A 16,883-nucleotide genomic window follows, 5' to 3' on the forward strand; every position below is an offset into this window, starting at 1 on the left:
AAAGAAATATTCAAAGTAATAAAAAGCAGGGACCTACAGCCAAGACTGCTCTACCCAGCAATTATATCATTTAGACTTGAAGGTCAGAGAAAGAGCTTCCCAGACAGGAAAAATCTAAAGGAGTTCATGATGCCCAAACCATTATTATGTGAAATGTTAAAGGGACTTATTTAAGAAAAAGAAGATCAAAACTATGAACAATAAAATGGCAAAAAAAATACATATCTATCAACAATTGAATCTAAAAAACTAACTAAGCAAAGAAGAGCAGAGTTAGAATCATGGATATAGAGAATGTTTTGATGGTGGCCAGAAGGGATGGGGTGTGGGAGAATGGGTGAAGAGGTGAGGGGATTAAGAAGTACAAATAGGTAGTTACAGAGTAGCCATGGTGATGTACAGTACCGTATAGGAAATGCAGTAGCCAAAGAAATTATATGCATGACCCATGGTATTGAACAATGTTGGGCAGATTGCCTGAGGAGGTGGGCAATGCTAGGTGGAAGGTAGAAAAGGGGGGAAAAATCATGACAACTGTAATAGCAAAATTAATAAAATATAATTTAAAAAATAAAATCAATTGAAAATGAAGAAGAAAAGTGAACAAACTAATACAACTTAAAATATTGAGTTTTAGTGGCTACTATAGCATGATATATCATCCTAACCATTCCATAGCAATTTGTATCTATGACACATATATATATTGTAACTTGTTTTTTTTTATTAAATTATTTTTTATGTTTATTCTATTACAGTTAACCCAATTTTCTGCCTTTACCCTCCTCCACGCTGGAAACAGCCTATGTGCCCATCAGTAAATGATGGATCAAAAAACTGTGGTATATTTTACACAATGAAATACTGTGCAGCAGAAAAAATGAACTCCTACCTTTTGTGACACCATGGATGTAATTTCTTTTTAACAAGTTAGGAAACCCTTATGATACAATTTTCCAATTTGAATTTATTTAGATTGAAAAAGAGCTCAGTAACAGGCTAAAGTGAGTAAGTAGGAAGTAAGCAAGCTGTCCATGACCTCATAAAAAGAAGCATATGACCCTTTAATTTTCTACAGTAGTAGATTGTTTTGATTAGCATTGGTCCTCTGTAGATACGTGGTACCTTGGTTGCATGTAATAAATTAAAACAAAATACCAAAAATATTATACCATCTCATCACTGAATTAAATGTTAATTGCCTCTTCAAAAGAGTTCTTATATATCTCATAGAAGTTACGTTCAAAATAAAACAATAACATATAAATATAGAAAAATATATTGACGAGAAAGGGAGATATACATCAATGAACTAAATTTTGGAAGAAAAATCCAACTGTTAAATAGAAAAAAAAAGTTTAGATTTCAACATGGATACTTTAGCACTGGAACAAACAAAAATAATCTTTGACAATAATAAAGGATATCTCTGTATCTACGTTTTGTTAAAGTAAGACTCCTAGTTCTCTCTTCCATACTAATTATTTCTATTTCAGCAAAAATAATTATCTATTTATAATTTAAAAAGCCACATTTTTATGTGTGCTACAAGGTTTTGAAAAGGCATGAATTGTTAATACAATAAAAGCCACATGGTACTGGCTACTTAACTCACAAAAGACCTTCCTAACACAGTGGCTATGTGAAAAAGACCTTTAATGTCAACCCAAGAAGTTTGTCAGCTCCTAACCTGCCCATTCAAAGAGAAGCATACTTGGGTATCAACCCATGTTAAAAATGAAAACAAAAATTGAGTGCATTATGTGTATAGTGAATTTAGTACAATAACTAATATTATTGTTTGCTTTCATTCCTCTCATGGAACATAGAATTCACCATCTTACTCTTCTCTCACTGAAACATCCAGGATTTTAATTTTAGAACTAATTATAATAGGTATCAAGTAATACCCTCCCTCTCTCTTTATATATATATATATATGTGTGTGTGTGTGTGTGTGTGTGTGTGTGTGTGTGTGTGTGTATGTATTTTAAATATATAATATATATTTAAAACTCTCCAATATTTTGTTTTTGCTCCACTGGCCATAAAATGCCTACTTGTTCTCTAGAACCATGTGGTGAAAATGGCTTTGTTAATTGGGATTTCACAGATATAAATTTATTTGGGAATATAAAAAGTAGAAGAATTAATTCTGATTAAATTTGGCATTCAAAAGAAAACCAATTAAAAGACCCTGCAAAATGAAACAAAAATCAACAGCAATAAAATAAAATATTTGTTGTACATTTGATTGATTGCAAAGAATAGGAATTTTACCACCAGAGAGAGAATAAGATAACAAAGCAATATAACATGATATATAGCCTTCTCAAAATATTAAGTTAAACAGCAAAGAATTTATACATCATGACAACGCACATAGTAAAAATAAATGATAAAATATGGTTGACTGACCACAGATGGCCAATAATTTTGAAATCCACATAGTTATTAACCATAAATGTGTAAGAATAAAAAATGTAAAGGCTGAAAAATATGGTGTATGGAGTGATGATAGCAGTAGAGAAGGAAAACATGGGGAAAATGGTGAAAAAAAAAAAAACAAAACAAATAGGACAGAATAGGGAGAAGGGAGGGAGAAAGAGAGAGAGAGAATCTTTTTCCTATAAACCACATTTATTTTTATTTATTTATTTATTTTTTTAAAGACAGCAGCAAGTCCCTATTAGTTATCCAGGAACTATTCTCTGTTGACATTCAGTCTGAACATTTGGTAACTGCCACAGCACAACTTGAGCTTTCTCTTATACTTCCCAAGTATACTGAATCTTTTATTAATTTATACAATTTATATCTGTAATGAAGATTTGCTTATTGTGCAAACATCTCATTTTACTGATTTTCAAAGCTGTGGAACTAATGGCAAGGTCTCTGTCTTTTATGATCCTTTTATAATGTTTATCAAACATAGTACAACTGCAACACCTATCCGGTGCACAATCAACTGTTTAATTGCTCTATTAAAGCATATAAAGCATAAACTTCTAGGTCCTGTCAAATATCCAATACCCTCTTCTTCCAAGTCTAATTTTATTGAAATGGTGTTTGTCCAGTAAGAAAACTACATTTCCCAGCCTTTCATGCAAATGAGAGTGTTGTGTGTTTAAATTGTGGCCAATGGCATGATGACACAAACTATGGAATTAGGCTTCTGGAAAGTACCCTAAGAAAGGGGTTGACTTGCTTAGTAGGGACATTTTGTTCCTTTTGCTTCCTCCCGGAATGGGGATGTAATATTTGGAGCTGTGGTGGCCTTCTATGACCATTAACCTACCTAGAGAATGCAAAGAAAGTGAACAAGGTGGCAGAACAGAAATATAGGCATTTTTAACTCCTCATGAAATCACCTTACCTGCCTTGGAATATCTACCTATCTCTGGATATTTTTTACCTGAGAGAAAAATAAACTTCAATTCTGAACTAATACAATATGAGTGAACAAGGCAATGCTGAAGTGTGAGAAAATATGCAAAGAGGAATTATAGCAATCCAGAGCTATGGCTGTTGATTATAGTGGATACTAGTCCCACTGTTAAAATGTATCTTAGTTGGGAGGGGTGGTATATAATTTTGAGATTTGAAAATTTAATGCTATCTGGAGAAGTGGAATAAAAACATGATTAAGCCAAAGAATGCATAATATGTTGAAGGGAAAAAGCTAAAAATTGACAGGGTATGGAGAATTCTATAATACAATATGCAAGCATTTGCTAAGAATGCAAATTTCTAAGCACTGACTACCTTTCTAAAAATGTTTGTTAGGGTTTCTCTCCCAGAGGCCTTCCAAATTGGGTAGAGAGCAATCTGCCTAGGCAGGTTTGGGTTCAGTCCAGCCTAAATGCAGATGGATGGACTGAATAACTTCTGAAAGTTCCTTCTGGCCCTATTATTTTACAATTCAGTTTCATACTGAGAGGAAGTTATTGCTGCTTCTCTATTTGTAGATACAGTCATTGAAGAGACCTTTACTCTCATTACATATAGTGTAGGCATTCCTGGTAAATAAGAAGAAACAAAACTTAAAGAAGCAAATTGCTTTATTAAAATGCATGAGTGAATCTTCCTGACACAGAGTACGTTGGTTCAGGCCAATAATCCCAGTATATAGTGTAGTAGATTTCCCCCCATGGGTTACTCTACAAGAGTCCCATGCACTTTTACACCATATCATGTTTTCTGTGTGTTTGTCTTCCCTTCCTGGTTGATTGAGTCCTTACAGTTAAGTGACTGAGGTAGAAGTTAAACATGAGGGTTTTTTTTTAGGTGTTTCCAAACTATTAGGGGTAGAAGATATATACATAGGAAGATAAAGGATGGATTAAACCAAGGCACATTTGCATTGGAAAGTTTGTCTCAACAGAGAAGTTATACTAGGCTTTGACCCAAACAAATTTCTCTCAGTCCTGCACATTTTGTTTTGAGTAATTAATTTAGATGAGTAGTATACAAACTGGAAGTCATTTGGGAACAGGACATAGCACTCAAAGTGTGAACATGACTAGTAGAAGCATCACTTTGCACTGGTTTTGAAAACAGGAACAAATAAACCAAAACACAGATGAAAGACCTAAAATACAAATTTTTAGAAAGTTCTTCAAATAATCATTTCAGTTAGATAACCAACAAGAAAATCTAATAGCATACCTACACACACATAAACTTCTATATATACATTTGTATACAACAAATTTTATATATAACTTATATGTAATAACTATTTAGATTGAAGACTATTTTACACTGATTAATTTTTCACCAAACTTCTTTGACACCTCTTTCATAATATCTAATTGACCTAACTAAAAATTAGACAATTTGGGTTCTTAACATGCCTGCTCTGAAAATGTTGGATATTTCTCTGAGCCATTTATTGAAGTGCGTAGATTTTTTCTTGGCACTCTTAGTTTTGTACCTGTATTCTGAATGAGAACACACCTCACGTTTCAGCTAATGGAACTGAAAAGTGCTCTTTGGTTCTTGCCCTGCACATTCTTTTTATATCTGACATGCAAACATTGGCTCACAGTATCACTGACCTATTTCTGAAGGAGCTCTTTCAGCAGACTGATCTCACTTTGGTTGGTACCTTAGTTTTCACAACCACAGTGGGTTGTCTGGGATGGTTCTATAATCACCTGTGAAATAGAGGTCAACTATTTGATTTTATGTTTTCTCTTAATCTCAAACCTAATGTATACCTAGGATGCAAATTCTCAGGTAACATAAATATATCTGGGTGATATATTTTCCCTCAAAAATAAATATTTAAAGAGTATCTTGTGTTTAAACTCAAATATGCAAATATATGTAGAAAGCTTTGGAGAAACATAAGATATATATGCATAGTTCTCTATATTTCTATGTGAGTGAAAAAATAGTTGTTTGATTTGATTATGAAGGAACTAATTATGGGGAACTGGGAACTCACCAGTTTCATATTTGTCTTGTTTTTCTGAATATTTAGTACTTTGAGATACTTAGTTATGATGTCATTAATACACATGTCATTAAGTAGAATAGGGTTTACTATACAAGTGATAACAGTGGATCAAGGACAAGGCAGCAGAAATCATTTTTTTCTGCAACTTTGAGTATATTAGATATTCAGAATTGAAAATAAGATATGAACATTTTAAAAACGTTCCTTCTCTAGAGTTCTGTAAGCCTTAACAGAATTACAGATTGAGTTTAACAAACCAAATTTTCCAACTATTTCTGGTTATTTCTCATTAGAAAGGAATTATATATTTTTTTGTTTTCCTTCAAAATTTAAACTTTCCCTGTTGAACGTTGTAGATAAGTCTTTCCTTATTCCTTTCAGATCTCATTATAAAGGTTGAGTATTAAAGAGTTCTTTTAAATTTTCTGTTTTTACTCATACAGATCTATTTCAAAGAGTTAAAATAAACTTCTCCATTTTCTTTCCACATCTCTTTTTTTTTTTTCCCAAGAGGAAACAATCATAGTCAGATTATTCTGCAAATATGTTATATAGTCTCTCAGCTTGTTTTTCACTCAACACATTATCCTGCTCAATTAATAAAACTGACAGTGAACATATAACTGTTCAAATATGGTTTTTAGTTTATTTTCTTCTATCACCCATCTTACTGCTTTAAGAATGGGTCAGAAAGGATGTTAAAGCAAAACAGTTTAATGCACTTTCTGTGTTGATATTGGAAGACCCAGTAGTCAAATTTGGCTAATGAAAACTCAAGGTCATTGTGTTTAAATCTTTCTCTTAAAGTGCATTTCTGCATCACTCCTGGGCATTGCATTCCAACTCAGCCACTTGCTTTAATTTTCTATATTTTTAACTATCAAGTTGTTTATGTCAAAAACCAAATATGAATCAATATCTGAAAATAAGAAAAGAGCTGAGTGACAGTTTGTTATAATTTATACTTTTGAATACTATTGAAACAGTCATATATTTTTCAAAGTTAAGGTATAAGAGGGCAAGAGTTTGACAACAAGAAAAAATGAGACAACTTTAATAGAACAATTAAATAAAATAAATTAATTTAAAAAGTGGGAAAACTATAAAAAGAAAGAAAGAAAAGTAGCATTTTAGTAGCTTGTTAAAGATGCAATACTAGTCGCTTAAAATAGTAAATATATCTTCCAAATTCCTAAGTTTCATCAGAAAAGTAATTCACTTAATCTGGCTCTCCATGTCATCTACTCTGACTTTCACTTACATAAACTATATCCAAATAATACATTGGAGGATAATACCTAGCATGCTTTGTTTTGGGAGCTGATTGATGTGAAGAACACATGACTGTTTAGCTCAAGGCTTTATAATCATAATAGTGCATATTTTTCCTCCTAAGAATAAATCACATAACCTGCTACATGCAATGATTCTAGTCTTCACATGCTGAATAGTCAAGCAATATCATATAATACCCTTATATTGAAAATATATCCTAGTATCATTTTTCACTCTCTCTTTACAGTATCTTTGCAATACATGTTAAATGGGTAATATTGCATCTTTTCTCTAAAGTAATAATTTTAGGTCTAATACCAAGTTGTTGTTTTCTTTTTTTTTTTTTTTTTTTTTTTCAGCTCCAAATGTAATGTCTCTCTACCCTGGACCCTGTGCTTCAATGTGAGCAATGAAATCAGAGCTCTCTTGATCATACAATGTTTTCTTATGCACTTGTGCCTCTGTGTATATAGTTCCCTATTTTTGAAACATTCTTCCTTTCCTCATTTGCCTACCTAACTCTTAGAGTGAGACACATAATAATTATCAGATATTTTGGGGAAATTTTCTGCATTCCCTCAAGCAGAATTAGATACTCCTTATCTTATTCTTTTTTAGTAGTTTTAACCTGTCCATATGGATTTCACTAAGGCACAAAACAGGATTTTCTACATCACCAGGGCTTAGGTAAGTGTCTGGAATTCTGTCAGTGATCAGTGAAATTTTATTGAAGTTAATGAATGAACTGAATATAGAGAAAATTTTACTGTGTTTCTATTGGCAAATTTAAAAATATCATTTTGATCTCATACCTGTTATTTCTGACAAACTCTTTTCTGTTTCTTATTACATTAGGGAGAGAGTGAGGAAAAGATGCAAATAAACAATGAGTCTCAGTGCCCATGAATATTGATATAAATTAATAATTTCCAAAGTGGTGGAACTACTTACAAGCTTCTCCTGTTAAGGAGAGATTATGGGGGTTAGAAAATCTGAGTTTTCTGGCTTTTTGTGGTTTCACACAGGAACCAAAGAATAAAGCTCTATATCAAAGCAACTGCAGACTTCCAGCCAAGATGGAGACCTAGACAGACATGCTACAACTCCCTCCACAGCTGAAAAGGAATACAACTACCTCAAAACCAGAGACAACCAAAAGTTCCAGAACACTGAGCTGCATGGAAGTTCAACAAACAAAGATACAAAGAAGAAATACTCATCCAGGCAGGTAGGAGGGGTAGAGCCGGGGCAGAGAGGAAATGGTGTGGTGGTGGCAGTAGCGGCAGCAGCAGCAGGTGGGCAGAAAGTGCAGTCACACATTTTGAAAAATCAGGAAGGACACCTGGAGAGCGCTCCCAGCACCAGACCAAGCTGCACAGCTTAGGGTACCAGCGCCAGGGAAAATAAAGCCTCATTGCTTCTGGCTGTGCAAACCAGTGGGTTGGGGTGGAGGAAAAAACTGCCTATCTCTCAGTAGAGACCACTTTTTTAAAGGGCCCCCATGGTCCTAGATCATCCGAAGACCCACTCACTCCGGTAACAATAGCCAAGGCAACAGCTAAAGAGGTGCCAGTCCCATACAAAGTGGGAGAAGTGACTATAAAAGGAGCAAGTGCTGAGCAAGCAACATTGTTTCCTCTCAGTCCCCTCCCCCACAAACAGTGCTACAACGTGGTGAAATAGGTCACCTTCTACTGACAAATACTTAAGACTCTGCCTCTTACAATGTAACAGGAGTGACAGCTCTACCTAAGACACAGAGGCAAACAAACACAGGAGCCTGTCAAGATGAGGAGACAGAGAAGTATGGCTCAAAAGAGGGAATGGATCAAGGTTCCAGTGGGAGAACTAAGCGATAAACAGATAGCCAACCTACCAAACAAGGAAATAGACAACCTAACAGACATAGAGTTCAAAACACTGGTGATAAAAATGCTCACAGCTTGACAGATATGCTTAAGTATGGCAGACATATAAGGAAGAAGTGAGGGCTATGCTAAATGAAATGAAGGAAAATACACACAAAATAAATGGTGAAGGGAAGGAAACTGGGGTTTAAATTAATGATTTGGAATAGCTGGAAGAAAAAAAAAAGTCAACCAGTACAGAATGAGGAAACAAGAATTGAAAAAAATGAGGAGAGGCTTAGGAACCTCTGGGACAAATTTAAACATGCCAACAACCAAACCATATGGGTGTGAGAAGGAGAAGGGGAAGAGCAAGAAATTCAAAACGTATGTGAGAAAATAATGAAGAAAAACCCAAATTTGGTAAAGGAAATAGACATACAAGTCCAGGAAGCACAAAGAGTCCCAAACAAGCTAGACCCAAAAAGGGCCACACCAAGACACATCATAATTAAAATGCCAAAGATTAAAGATAAAGAGAGAATCTTAAAAGCAGCAAAAGAAAAGCAGAGCATTACCTACAAAGAGGTGCCTATAAGACTATCAGCTAATTTATCTAAAGGAACTTTGCAGGCAAGAAGGGACTGGCAAGAAGCATTCAAAGTGATGAAAAGCAAGGACCTACAACCAAGGTTACTCTATCCAGCAAAGCTATCATTTAGAATGGAAGGGCAGATAAAGTGCTTTCCAGACAAGGTAAAGATAAAGGAGTTCATCATCACTAAGCCATTAATATATGAAATGTTAAAGGGACTTATTTAAGAAAAAGAAGATCAAAACTATGAACATTAAAATGACAACAAACTCACAACTATAAAAAACTGAATCTAAAAAATAAAAAGAAAATCCAACTAAGCAAACCAGAATAGGAACAGAATCATAGGTATGGGGATCATTTGGAGGGTTATCAGCTGGGATGGGGAAGGGGGAGAAATGGGGAAAAAGTGCAGGGATTTAGAAGCATAATTAGTTTGTACAAAATGGACAGGTGGAAGTTAATAATAATATACAAAAGGGTGAAGTCAAAGAACTTATATGCATGACCCATGGCCATGAACTAAAGGGGGTGGGATTGCTGGAGGGGAGGGGGTACTGGGCAGAGGGGAGCAAAGAGAAGAAAAAATTGGGACTAGTGTAACAACATAATCAATAAAATATACTTAAAAAAAAGCAATTGCTATTTTTTTCTCCTAGATGTGTTAGACAAATGAGCAGAATAAATATTCTTTTGAGGTGTGAATTGTGGAACCATGTTATTGACTTACTTCTATTTAAAAATCAAAATCAACTGAAAATAGAGTACGATTTCGCAACAACTGAAGCTACAAATTGCACCAGGACTCTCACAGAAAAGATTAAATAAAAAAATAGAAGAGAAATATAAGTTAGTAAACACTAAAAGATAGGTATAGAATATTAAACAGTGTTTTAATAAAGAACATCTCTTTTCTTGAGTTAGAGCATTCAGTGTTTGATCATTTTAAACTACTAATATGACTATACATTATTTTATATTTTCAAATGTTTCTTGTTTCCACAGTTACTTTAAAAAATAATTTGTTTGGGGCCAAAGTAATTTAATTAATATAATATTAACATTAATTAAAATGTAAACCCACTACAAAAATTCACTTTCAATAAACAATAAACTATTTTAGATTGTCCTTTGAATGCTAAGCTGTGATATCATCATCTTCTTTCCACAAATATTCAGTTAGCTAGTTAGTTGTTTCTAGAAGTCAACATATTCAAATTCTTGAAACCTGAACTCCAAGTCTTTTTAGAAGCATTAGTTTAGCAATTACATCTGATTGATGTAATTCAGATTTCTATACAACAGCATATGTCTAATTAAAGGGAATTTATAAAACTAAGACTGAAAAATGAATACACATACTTTGCATATACATTTATACATGTAACTATGCATGCATAGATATACATGTATTTGTACACACACAGATGTGCACACACACGATGCATAGTTAGTGTAGTTTTCAACTATTCTATTCTAATTTTATATAGGTGTATTTTTTATTACAATATCTACAATAGCATTGCAAAGGTGTGCTAGAGTTGTAGAAGACCTATTCTTGGAATTGTGGCTGTGCTTTTGAGAAACAGTGATTGGTCTGTGAAATTAACTGTTAAGGGTCATATCCTTTCACTAAACTAACTCTATTACTTAAACCAGTTTCATTGAGAGAAAAATGCTGATCTCTTTGAGAGCTGAGACAGATTTGGGACTATCTGATCACCTAAGCACAACTCAACATGAAGAAAATAATTTAGCAGGATCTACTCCTCAGCTGCAGGAACTTCAGTAATCAAAAGTAGTCAGAGCATGCATTAGCCAGTCTTGCTGGCTAATTTCAGTTCTTTGTTTTCTAGCTTTAGGCTTACCAATGTTTCCAGTGACTACACACTGGTGAAGTTTCCCTTTCTATATTTTATGCTTTGTGTTGCTAATAGATACACTTATAGTATTGCCTGCAATTTTAATTTTTCTCCATACCTTTGTTTTGGGACTGTGCATGCTGAATTCCCCTTTTCTAGCATGATAAGCTCATTTTAATTTAGAAAGAGATTGGCAATATTTTTCAACATAAACTTTTATAATAGGAACAAGACAAGATACATTGATATAATAGAGTGAAAGTAAAAACAATGAAGTGCTCCAAATGTATTTGTCTTCTTCACTAGCTTCACCAACTGCTTTCTTTCCTTTTTTCTTTTCTGGAAGCTATGAATTAATATTAGCTCACTCTGAAGTCAGTGCTGTAGTTACCCCCACAAAATAAATTTTTTCTTTTCTGGAAAATTAAAAATAAAAGGGCTCCTGAATATTTAAGCTAAAATTTAATTTCTAACTCTTTCATTAAATTTATTCTATTTCTCAAATCAACTAATGAAATCTGTTTAATTGGGTTTGATTAATTTTTAAAAATTATTTGAAATTCATAAGATTTAAACACAAATTTATAAGGATTACTAATTTTCTTATGTTGAAGTCACTGCAAATAATATAGGTTGCCATTTATCTGGATCTATTTTGAGGAAGACTGATTTATAAATTACCTCCAGTATTTTTCAGCACTTTCTCATATGACTCTAGTTTTATGAATAGTAATATAAGAGAAGAAACAACAAGTTGATATCTAAAATACGAGGTCTATACAGAAAGTATCCAGCCATGTAAAATGAAAACGAGAGACATTTATTGAACAAGATACAAGAAACATTGTACACAGGACAATAACACGTCAGTCCCCTTCAAAGTAGGCACCTTGGGACCTCACAAAGTTCTCCCAATCGCCATCAGCTGCCCCATTGTATTTTCCTGAATTTCATCAATGGTCTGAAATTTCTTCCCTTTTAAAGGTGATTTGAGTTTTGGGAAAAGCCAGAAGTCACAGGGCACAAAATCTGGGTTGAAGGGGGTCTGAGTCACCTGGGTGATTTGATGTTTCACCAAACAACTCTGTATAAATCATGTTGCACAAGTGGGCACATTGTCCTAAAGAAGCTGCCAATCACCAGTTATGCATAACTGCAGCCTTGTGAATTATCTGGAGAGTTTCCCAGGAGGAATGTTCAAGCTTAATGCAAAATTTGATGCACATTTGTTGTTCTATTCAGTCATTTTGAATATGATGGCCACACAGTACACAGGCTCACTCAACAGCATCTACCATTCCCACTGACTAGTAGAGTGAAGTCACCATTGTTCACACATGAGCATTCCAGTCCATGCCTTGGCTTCCAGGTTACATTGATATGGCACAAACTGTTCTCATTGTATTAATCATGGCTGGACTTTTTCTGGACAGACCTCATACATATATTAGAGTAGCAGTCCCCAACCTTTATGACACCAGAGACAGATTTTATGGAAAATAGTGGGGACAGGAGGTGAGCATCACTGGTGGCCCAATTCCTAATGGGCCACAGACTGATACTGGCCTGAGGCCCAGAATAAATATATTAGAATTCCTGGAATCGAAAATAAATACATTAGAACGGATTGTGAGTGAATGGAGAAAACTGTAATTACACATATTAGAAAAATTACATCCCAAAAGGCAAATAAAATAAAATAATCAAGTAGAATTTTAAACATTCTTAATTTGCATTTTTTCAAGAAGTTAATTGACATATATAAGAATCTTATTTTTCTTTAGTTTCCTGATCAAGTACACGACTTAACTATATTATACACTCAAAATTACTTAGGAATAGGTTTAGAATTAAAAAGACAGAAAGTATAAAACAGTAGTACTTTGTTTCTTTTGTGCTTATTTGTGTGTTTGGATGTTGATCTTTTTAAATGCCAGAGATTTTTATTCCCTAAACAGTTTTTGTAAGCTCTTCACATACTTTATCCCTTCATATTCAAAAGGACATTGGTATGTTTGCTGGAAATTAATCACATAAGATCATATAATCACTTTTTCTGGAGACACACAATATAGAATCCCATTTTGCAGGAACCTAAAGAGTTCCCATATTCTTTTAACAGTGAGAACAGGTAGTGCCTCAGAGAATGTCATTCCCTTGTATGATCATTTTCTACTACAAATGTAATCTAACTAAGGCTGTGAATAATATGAGGACTGTCTTGCTAATGGCCACTTTAAATGTTAACATAATAAATTAGCTTATGAATATAAAAATTTTAAATAGCATCTTGATACATATCAGTCAATCTTGTCTCTTTTAGTTGAATTTGTTCACTTCTTTTGGCATTCTTTCTATGGTTGTAAGGATTTTTGTGGAAATATTCTTTGTTCAGAAACCTTGTGCTGTATAAAATGTGTTTTCATTGCTCATGCAATTTAGATATAGTGATATTACCACCAATATAAAATACAATGAAAGAAGACATACAGTTTTCTAAAATACAATGTGGTGATTTTGAATGTTTTTATTGTAAATTTTTTATAAACACATTCCTATATATAAGTATACTCATATATAAAAATCAATTTTTCTTTCTTTAAATTGAGTTAAATTATAGAGGTTAAAATATCAGTGTTATAGAAAATCATTAATAATAGGTATTTTTTATTACCCTCAGTGGGGAGAAATTGATTTTTCTAGGAAACATTCAGAAAACATTTCAGTTAATAAGAAAGCATTCCCAAGACTAGAATGTCACCTGCAAAATGTTAAACTTTTCTCCTTATTAGTTTTCATAAAGGATAAAAATATACAACCAAATGTGAATCCTTTATTAGAAAAAATATATCCAACTTTGAATTATATCTTAGGCTTCATGTATAATAACAAATTAGAGTATGTGCTTAGAACGAAACAAAACAGAAACAATGGAAGAAGTGAGTTAGAAGTATCTTTCAAATGAAGTTCATTTCTAAAGATTAATGCAATATTTGAATTAATCTATTTTCTTTCTTTATTGCATATGTCTATAGTAAATAAAATAGTTCCTTACAGACGTGATTGGCTGGTGCCTAATTATCTCTTTAGAAAATATTTTTCATTAGGTGTGACCCAAAATTGAAAAAAAAAATCAATGGTGGGAATTTGGAATAAGTTCCTATGACATAAATTTGTCTATAATCACTCATCTCTCTTTTAAAAACAAAGCATATATATGTATAATCTGGTGTTGCCCAAAATATTTGGTTTTTGTCCAAGGTCAGAAGTACTGTACCAGGGAGGCAAACACATTTCTAGTTTTCTTTTCTCAATGCAGAAACATTTTATTAAATCACTGACTCTGCAATGACTATCTTATCAGTCATCTTGATTCTACCACTCTCTATAGTTGTACCAGACCAAAAAATTAGGTGAAAACCCTCCAGTTTGGTAAATATGAGTAGAAATCCAAATATATTGTACTTCTCGGTATTTCTAAATCCATCACAGGTAATAATAAATTACTTAGGAGTTTTAAAATACTTTATTTTATAAAATCTAGAAATATTTAAAAGGCCAAAGTAATATAATCAGCCTCCTACTGGTAAATTATTTTTTAGAAAAGGTTTTCATTTGTGATAAAGATATGAAACTTGGAGCAATTACAAAATATAAATTGGAACAGGAGAAGAGATTGAAACATAAACAACTATATAGTTTAATTCTATCTGTTTGGCATATATACTGATCTCAAAAAATCAAGATAAATTTGATACCATTTAATTATTATTTTTTTTTTTTTACTATTTTATGGTTTTAGTTGAATCTCCTGTTTTGCCATTAACATATCCTTTACTGGATATATCTAGGTATTTCTATTAGCTCACAAATGTACATTTTATTTGAGAACTCAGATATATTTTCTTATAATCCACAGCACTGAAAAATGTTTAATATATTCAAATTTGTGTAATCACTCTAAGAGAGCATGTGGCAATGTGATGATTTTGCTCTTTTAGAAGCTCAGTCACAAAAATAAAAAGCCAGAATTATAACTGAAGTAGGTAGAATTAGACTCTATAAAATATAATTATATAATTAATTTCTGAAAATAAAATTAATCTCTTTAACTATTATGTTGTAATATATTATTATAATATAGTTATTAAAAAGAATACATGCCACAGCATCTTTAAATAAAAATAAAATATCTTATTAATTATTATAACATATGTGATCATAGCTGCAACTACGAATCTGCTGGCAGTTTATGTGACCACGTCAGAGTTCAAGGCTAGGAAAGGAAACTTGATTAAAGCAGAAAGACCTTTAACTTCTCAGTCTGAATCTGTCCATGGAACAGAGTAATTGGATGTCCCTTTGTAAAGACTAGTGACCCAGTCGATATATGGTCTCTCAACATCTTCACTACTTTAGATGACCTTTCTGAGGTTTATTATTTTTAATGATATATCTCTCCCTCTCTGGTCTTGAATTCAATTTTCTTCAGCCTAGAGTTGGGGGATTGGCAGCCAGTAAGCCATGTTAGACCTCTTGTTTGGCCTGTACATTATGAACTCTACAATGCTTTAAAAAGCAGTAGCTGACTTTGAACACTTCAAAAACATATAGATATGGAGCTCCTGCTGAAAAATTGGAATTTTGGTGACCTAGGACCTATTTCCACATGACAGAAATTAGCTAGGGTGACTTTGTCTACAGAACAGACATGCATCTTCAGTTTTCTAGTTTCTTCTATGCTCAACTTGAAGGGCAGATTTCCCTTTGACATCAGCTTCAATAAATATCCTTTTCCTTTCACTCAGCCAGCGAGAATCACTTAGAGACTGTGGGTCAGTGGTTTCTTTCCTTACTCCCTCTAGTGGCCTGATTCACTTGATTAAATCCTTTATTCCATTTCTAGATCTTTAATCTTTGGTTTTTTCCATTTCTTTGTCTCACATTTCATGGTTAAAAGAAAAGGCAGGTTATATCTTTTCTCTGAATTTTCATTAAAACTTTAAAAAATGTAATATTTCAGTTACTTTGTTCTGCAAAGAGACTCACCCCGGCAATGTGCTCCTTCATCGTACCCATCTGCACAGTCCCAGACACCATTGCACAGCTGCGATAAGTGAACACATTTGTTGGCACCAAGGCAGGCAATGTGATTCAAGGGACACTTGATTTCTACCTCCTCAGGACCTGAAAAAGATGTAAAAAGGATCAGATTGATGAGAATTAGCTTCACTTATTTTTTAAATACTTAAACTATTAAGTACAAAAAATGATCTGTAATTAATTTACAAAAAAAAAAAAATTATAGAAATACTACCAGAGGACAGCTCTGATTTTGACAGACATCAAAATTAGTCTATATGATTAAAACCTAATTTAAAAATCTGCACATGAAATAAAACATTGTGTATTGTTTTCAAAGAATGCATTAAAAACACAAATATTTTTTCAGTTCTTAAAGAAGCTTGAATTGAAAATCTGCAGCTTGCTCTGAGTCATTGTTCTATCTCTTATCCTTAGATAAGTGTACAAGACACTTAACCCCTATAAATCTCAATTTCTTCAACTGTGGAATACAGATAATGACAATTTCTTGGCAGGGTTCTTATTAGAATTACATCAAGTCACACAAACAAAAATATTTTAGTGGAACTCAAATGAATTTGTGACAATGTAAAAAATGTTTTAAATTTTTAATGTTACTTAGGAATATGAAAACTAGCTAGTTTTGTACTCATTTACATATGGATTCTTTTGTTGCTATTTTCTTAACTTTATTGAACAAGTATAACACAATTGAATTCGCTAAACAGTGGGGAGGTGATAATGAACAAAGCATA

The 16,883-nt window shown here is 33.0% G+C and overlaps 1 protein-coding gene across 1 annotated transcript in view; it reads right to left on the bottom strand.

The window, feature by feature from the left end:
• The window catches only part of LRP1B (LDL receptor related protein 1B), a 1,919,366-nt gene that overhangs the window by 1,198,521 nt on the left and 703,962 nt on the right, over positions 1-16,883 (bottom strand). Inside the window, exon 3 of the mRNA XM_090279551.1 lies at positions 16,093-16,230. Within this exon, the coding sequence (XP_090135677.1) occupies positions 16,093-16,230 (138 nt within the window). The remainder of the gene's footprint in view (positions 1-16,092; positions 16,231-16,883) is intronic.

This window comes from Furipterus horrens, unplaced genomic scaffold (assembly GCF_987537825.1).
Source record: "Furipterus horrens unplaced genomic scaffold, mFurHor1.1.pri manual_scaffold_1, whole genome shotgun sequence".
In the NCBI taxonomy this organism is placed as follows: Eukaryota; Metazoa; Chordata; class Mammalia; order Chiroptera; family Furipteridae; genus Furipterus; species Furipterus horrens.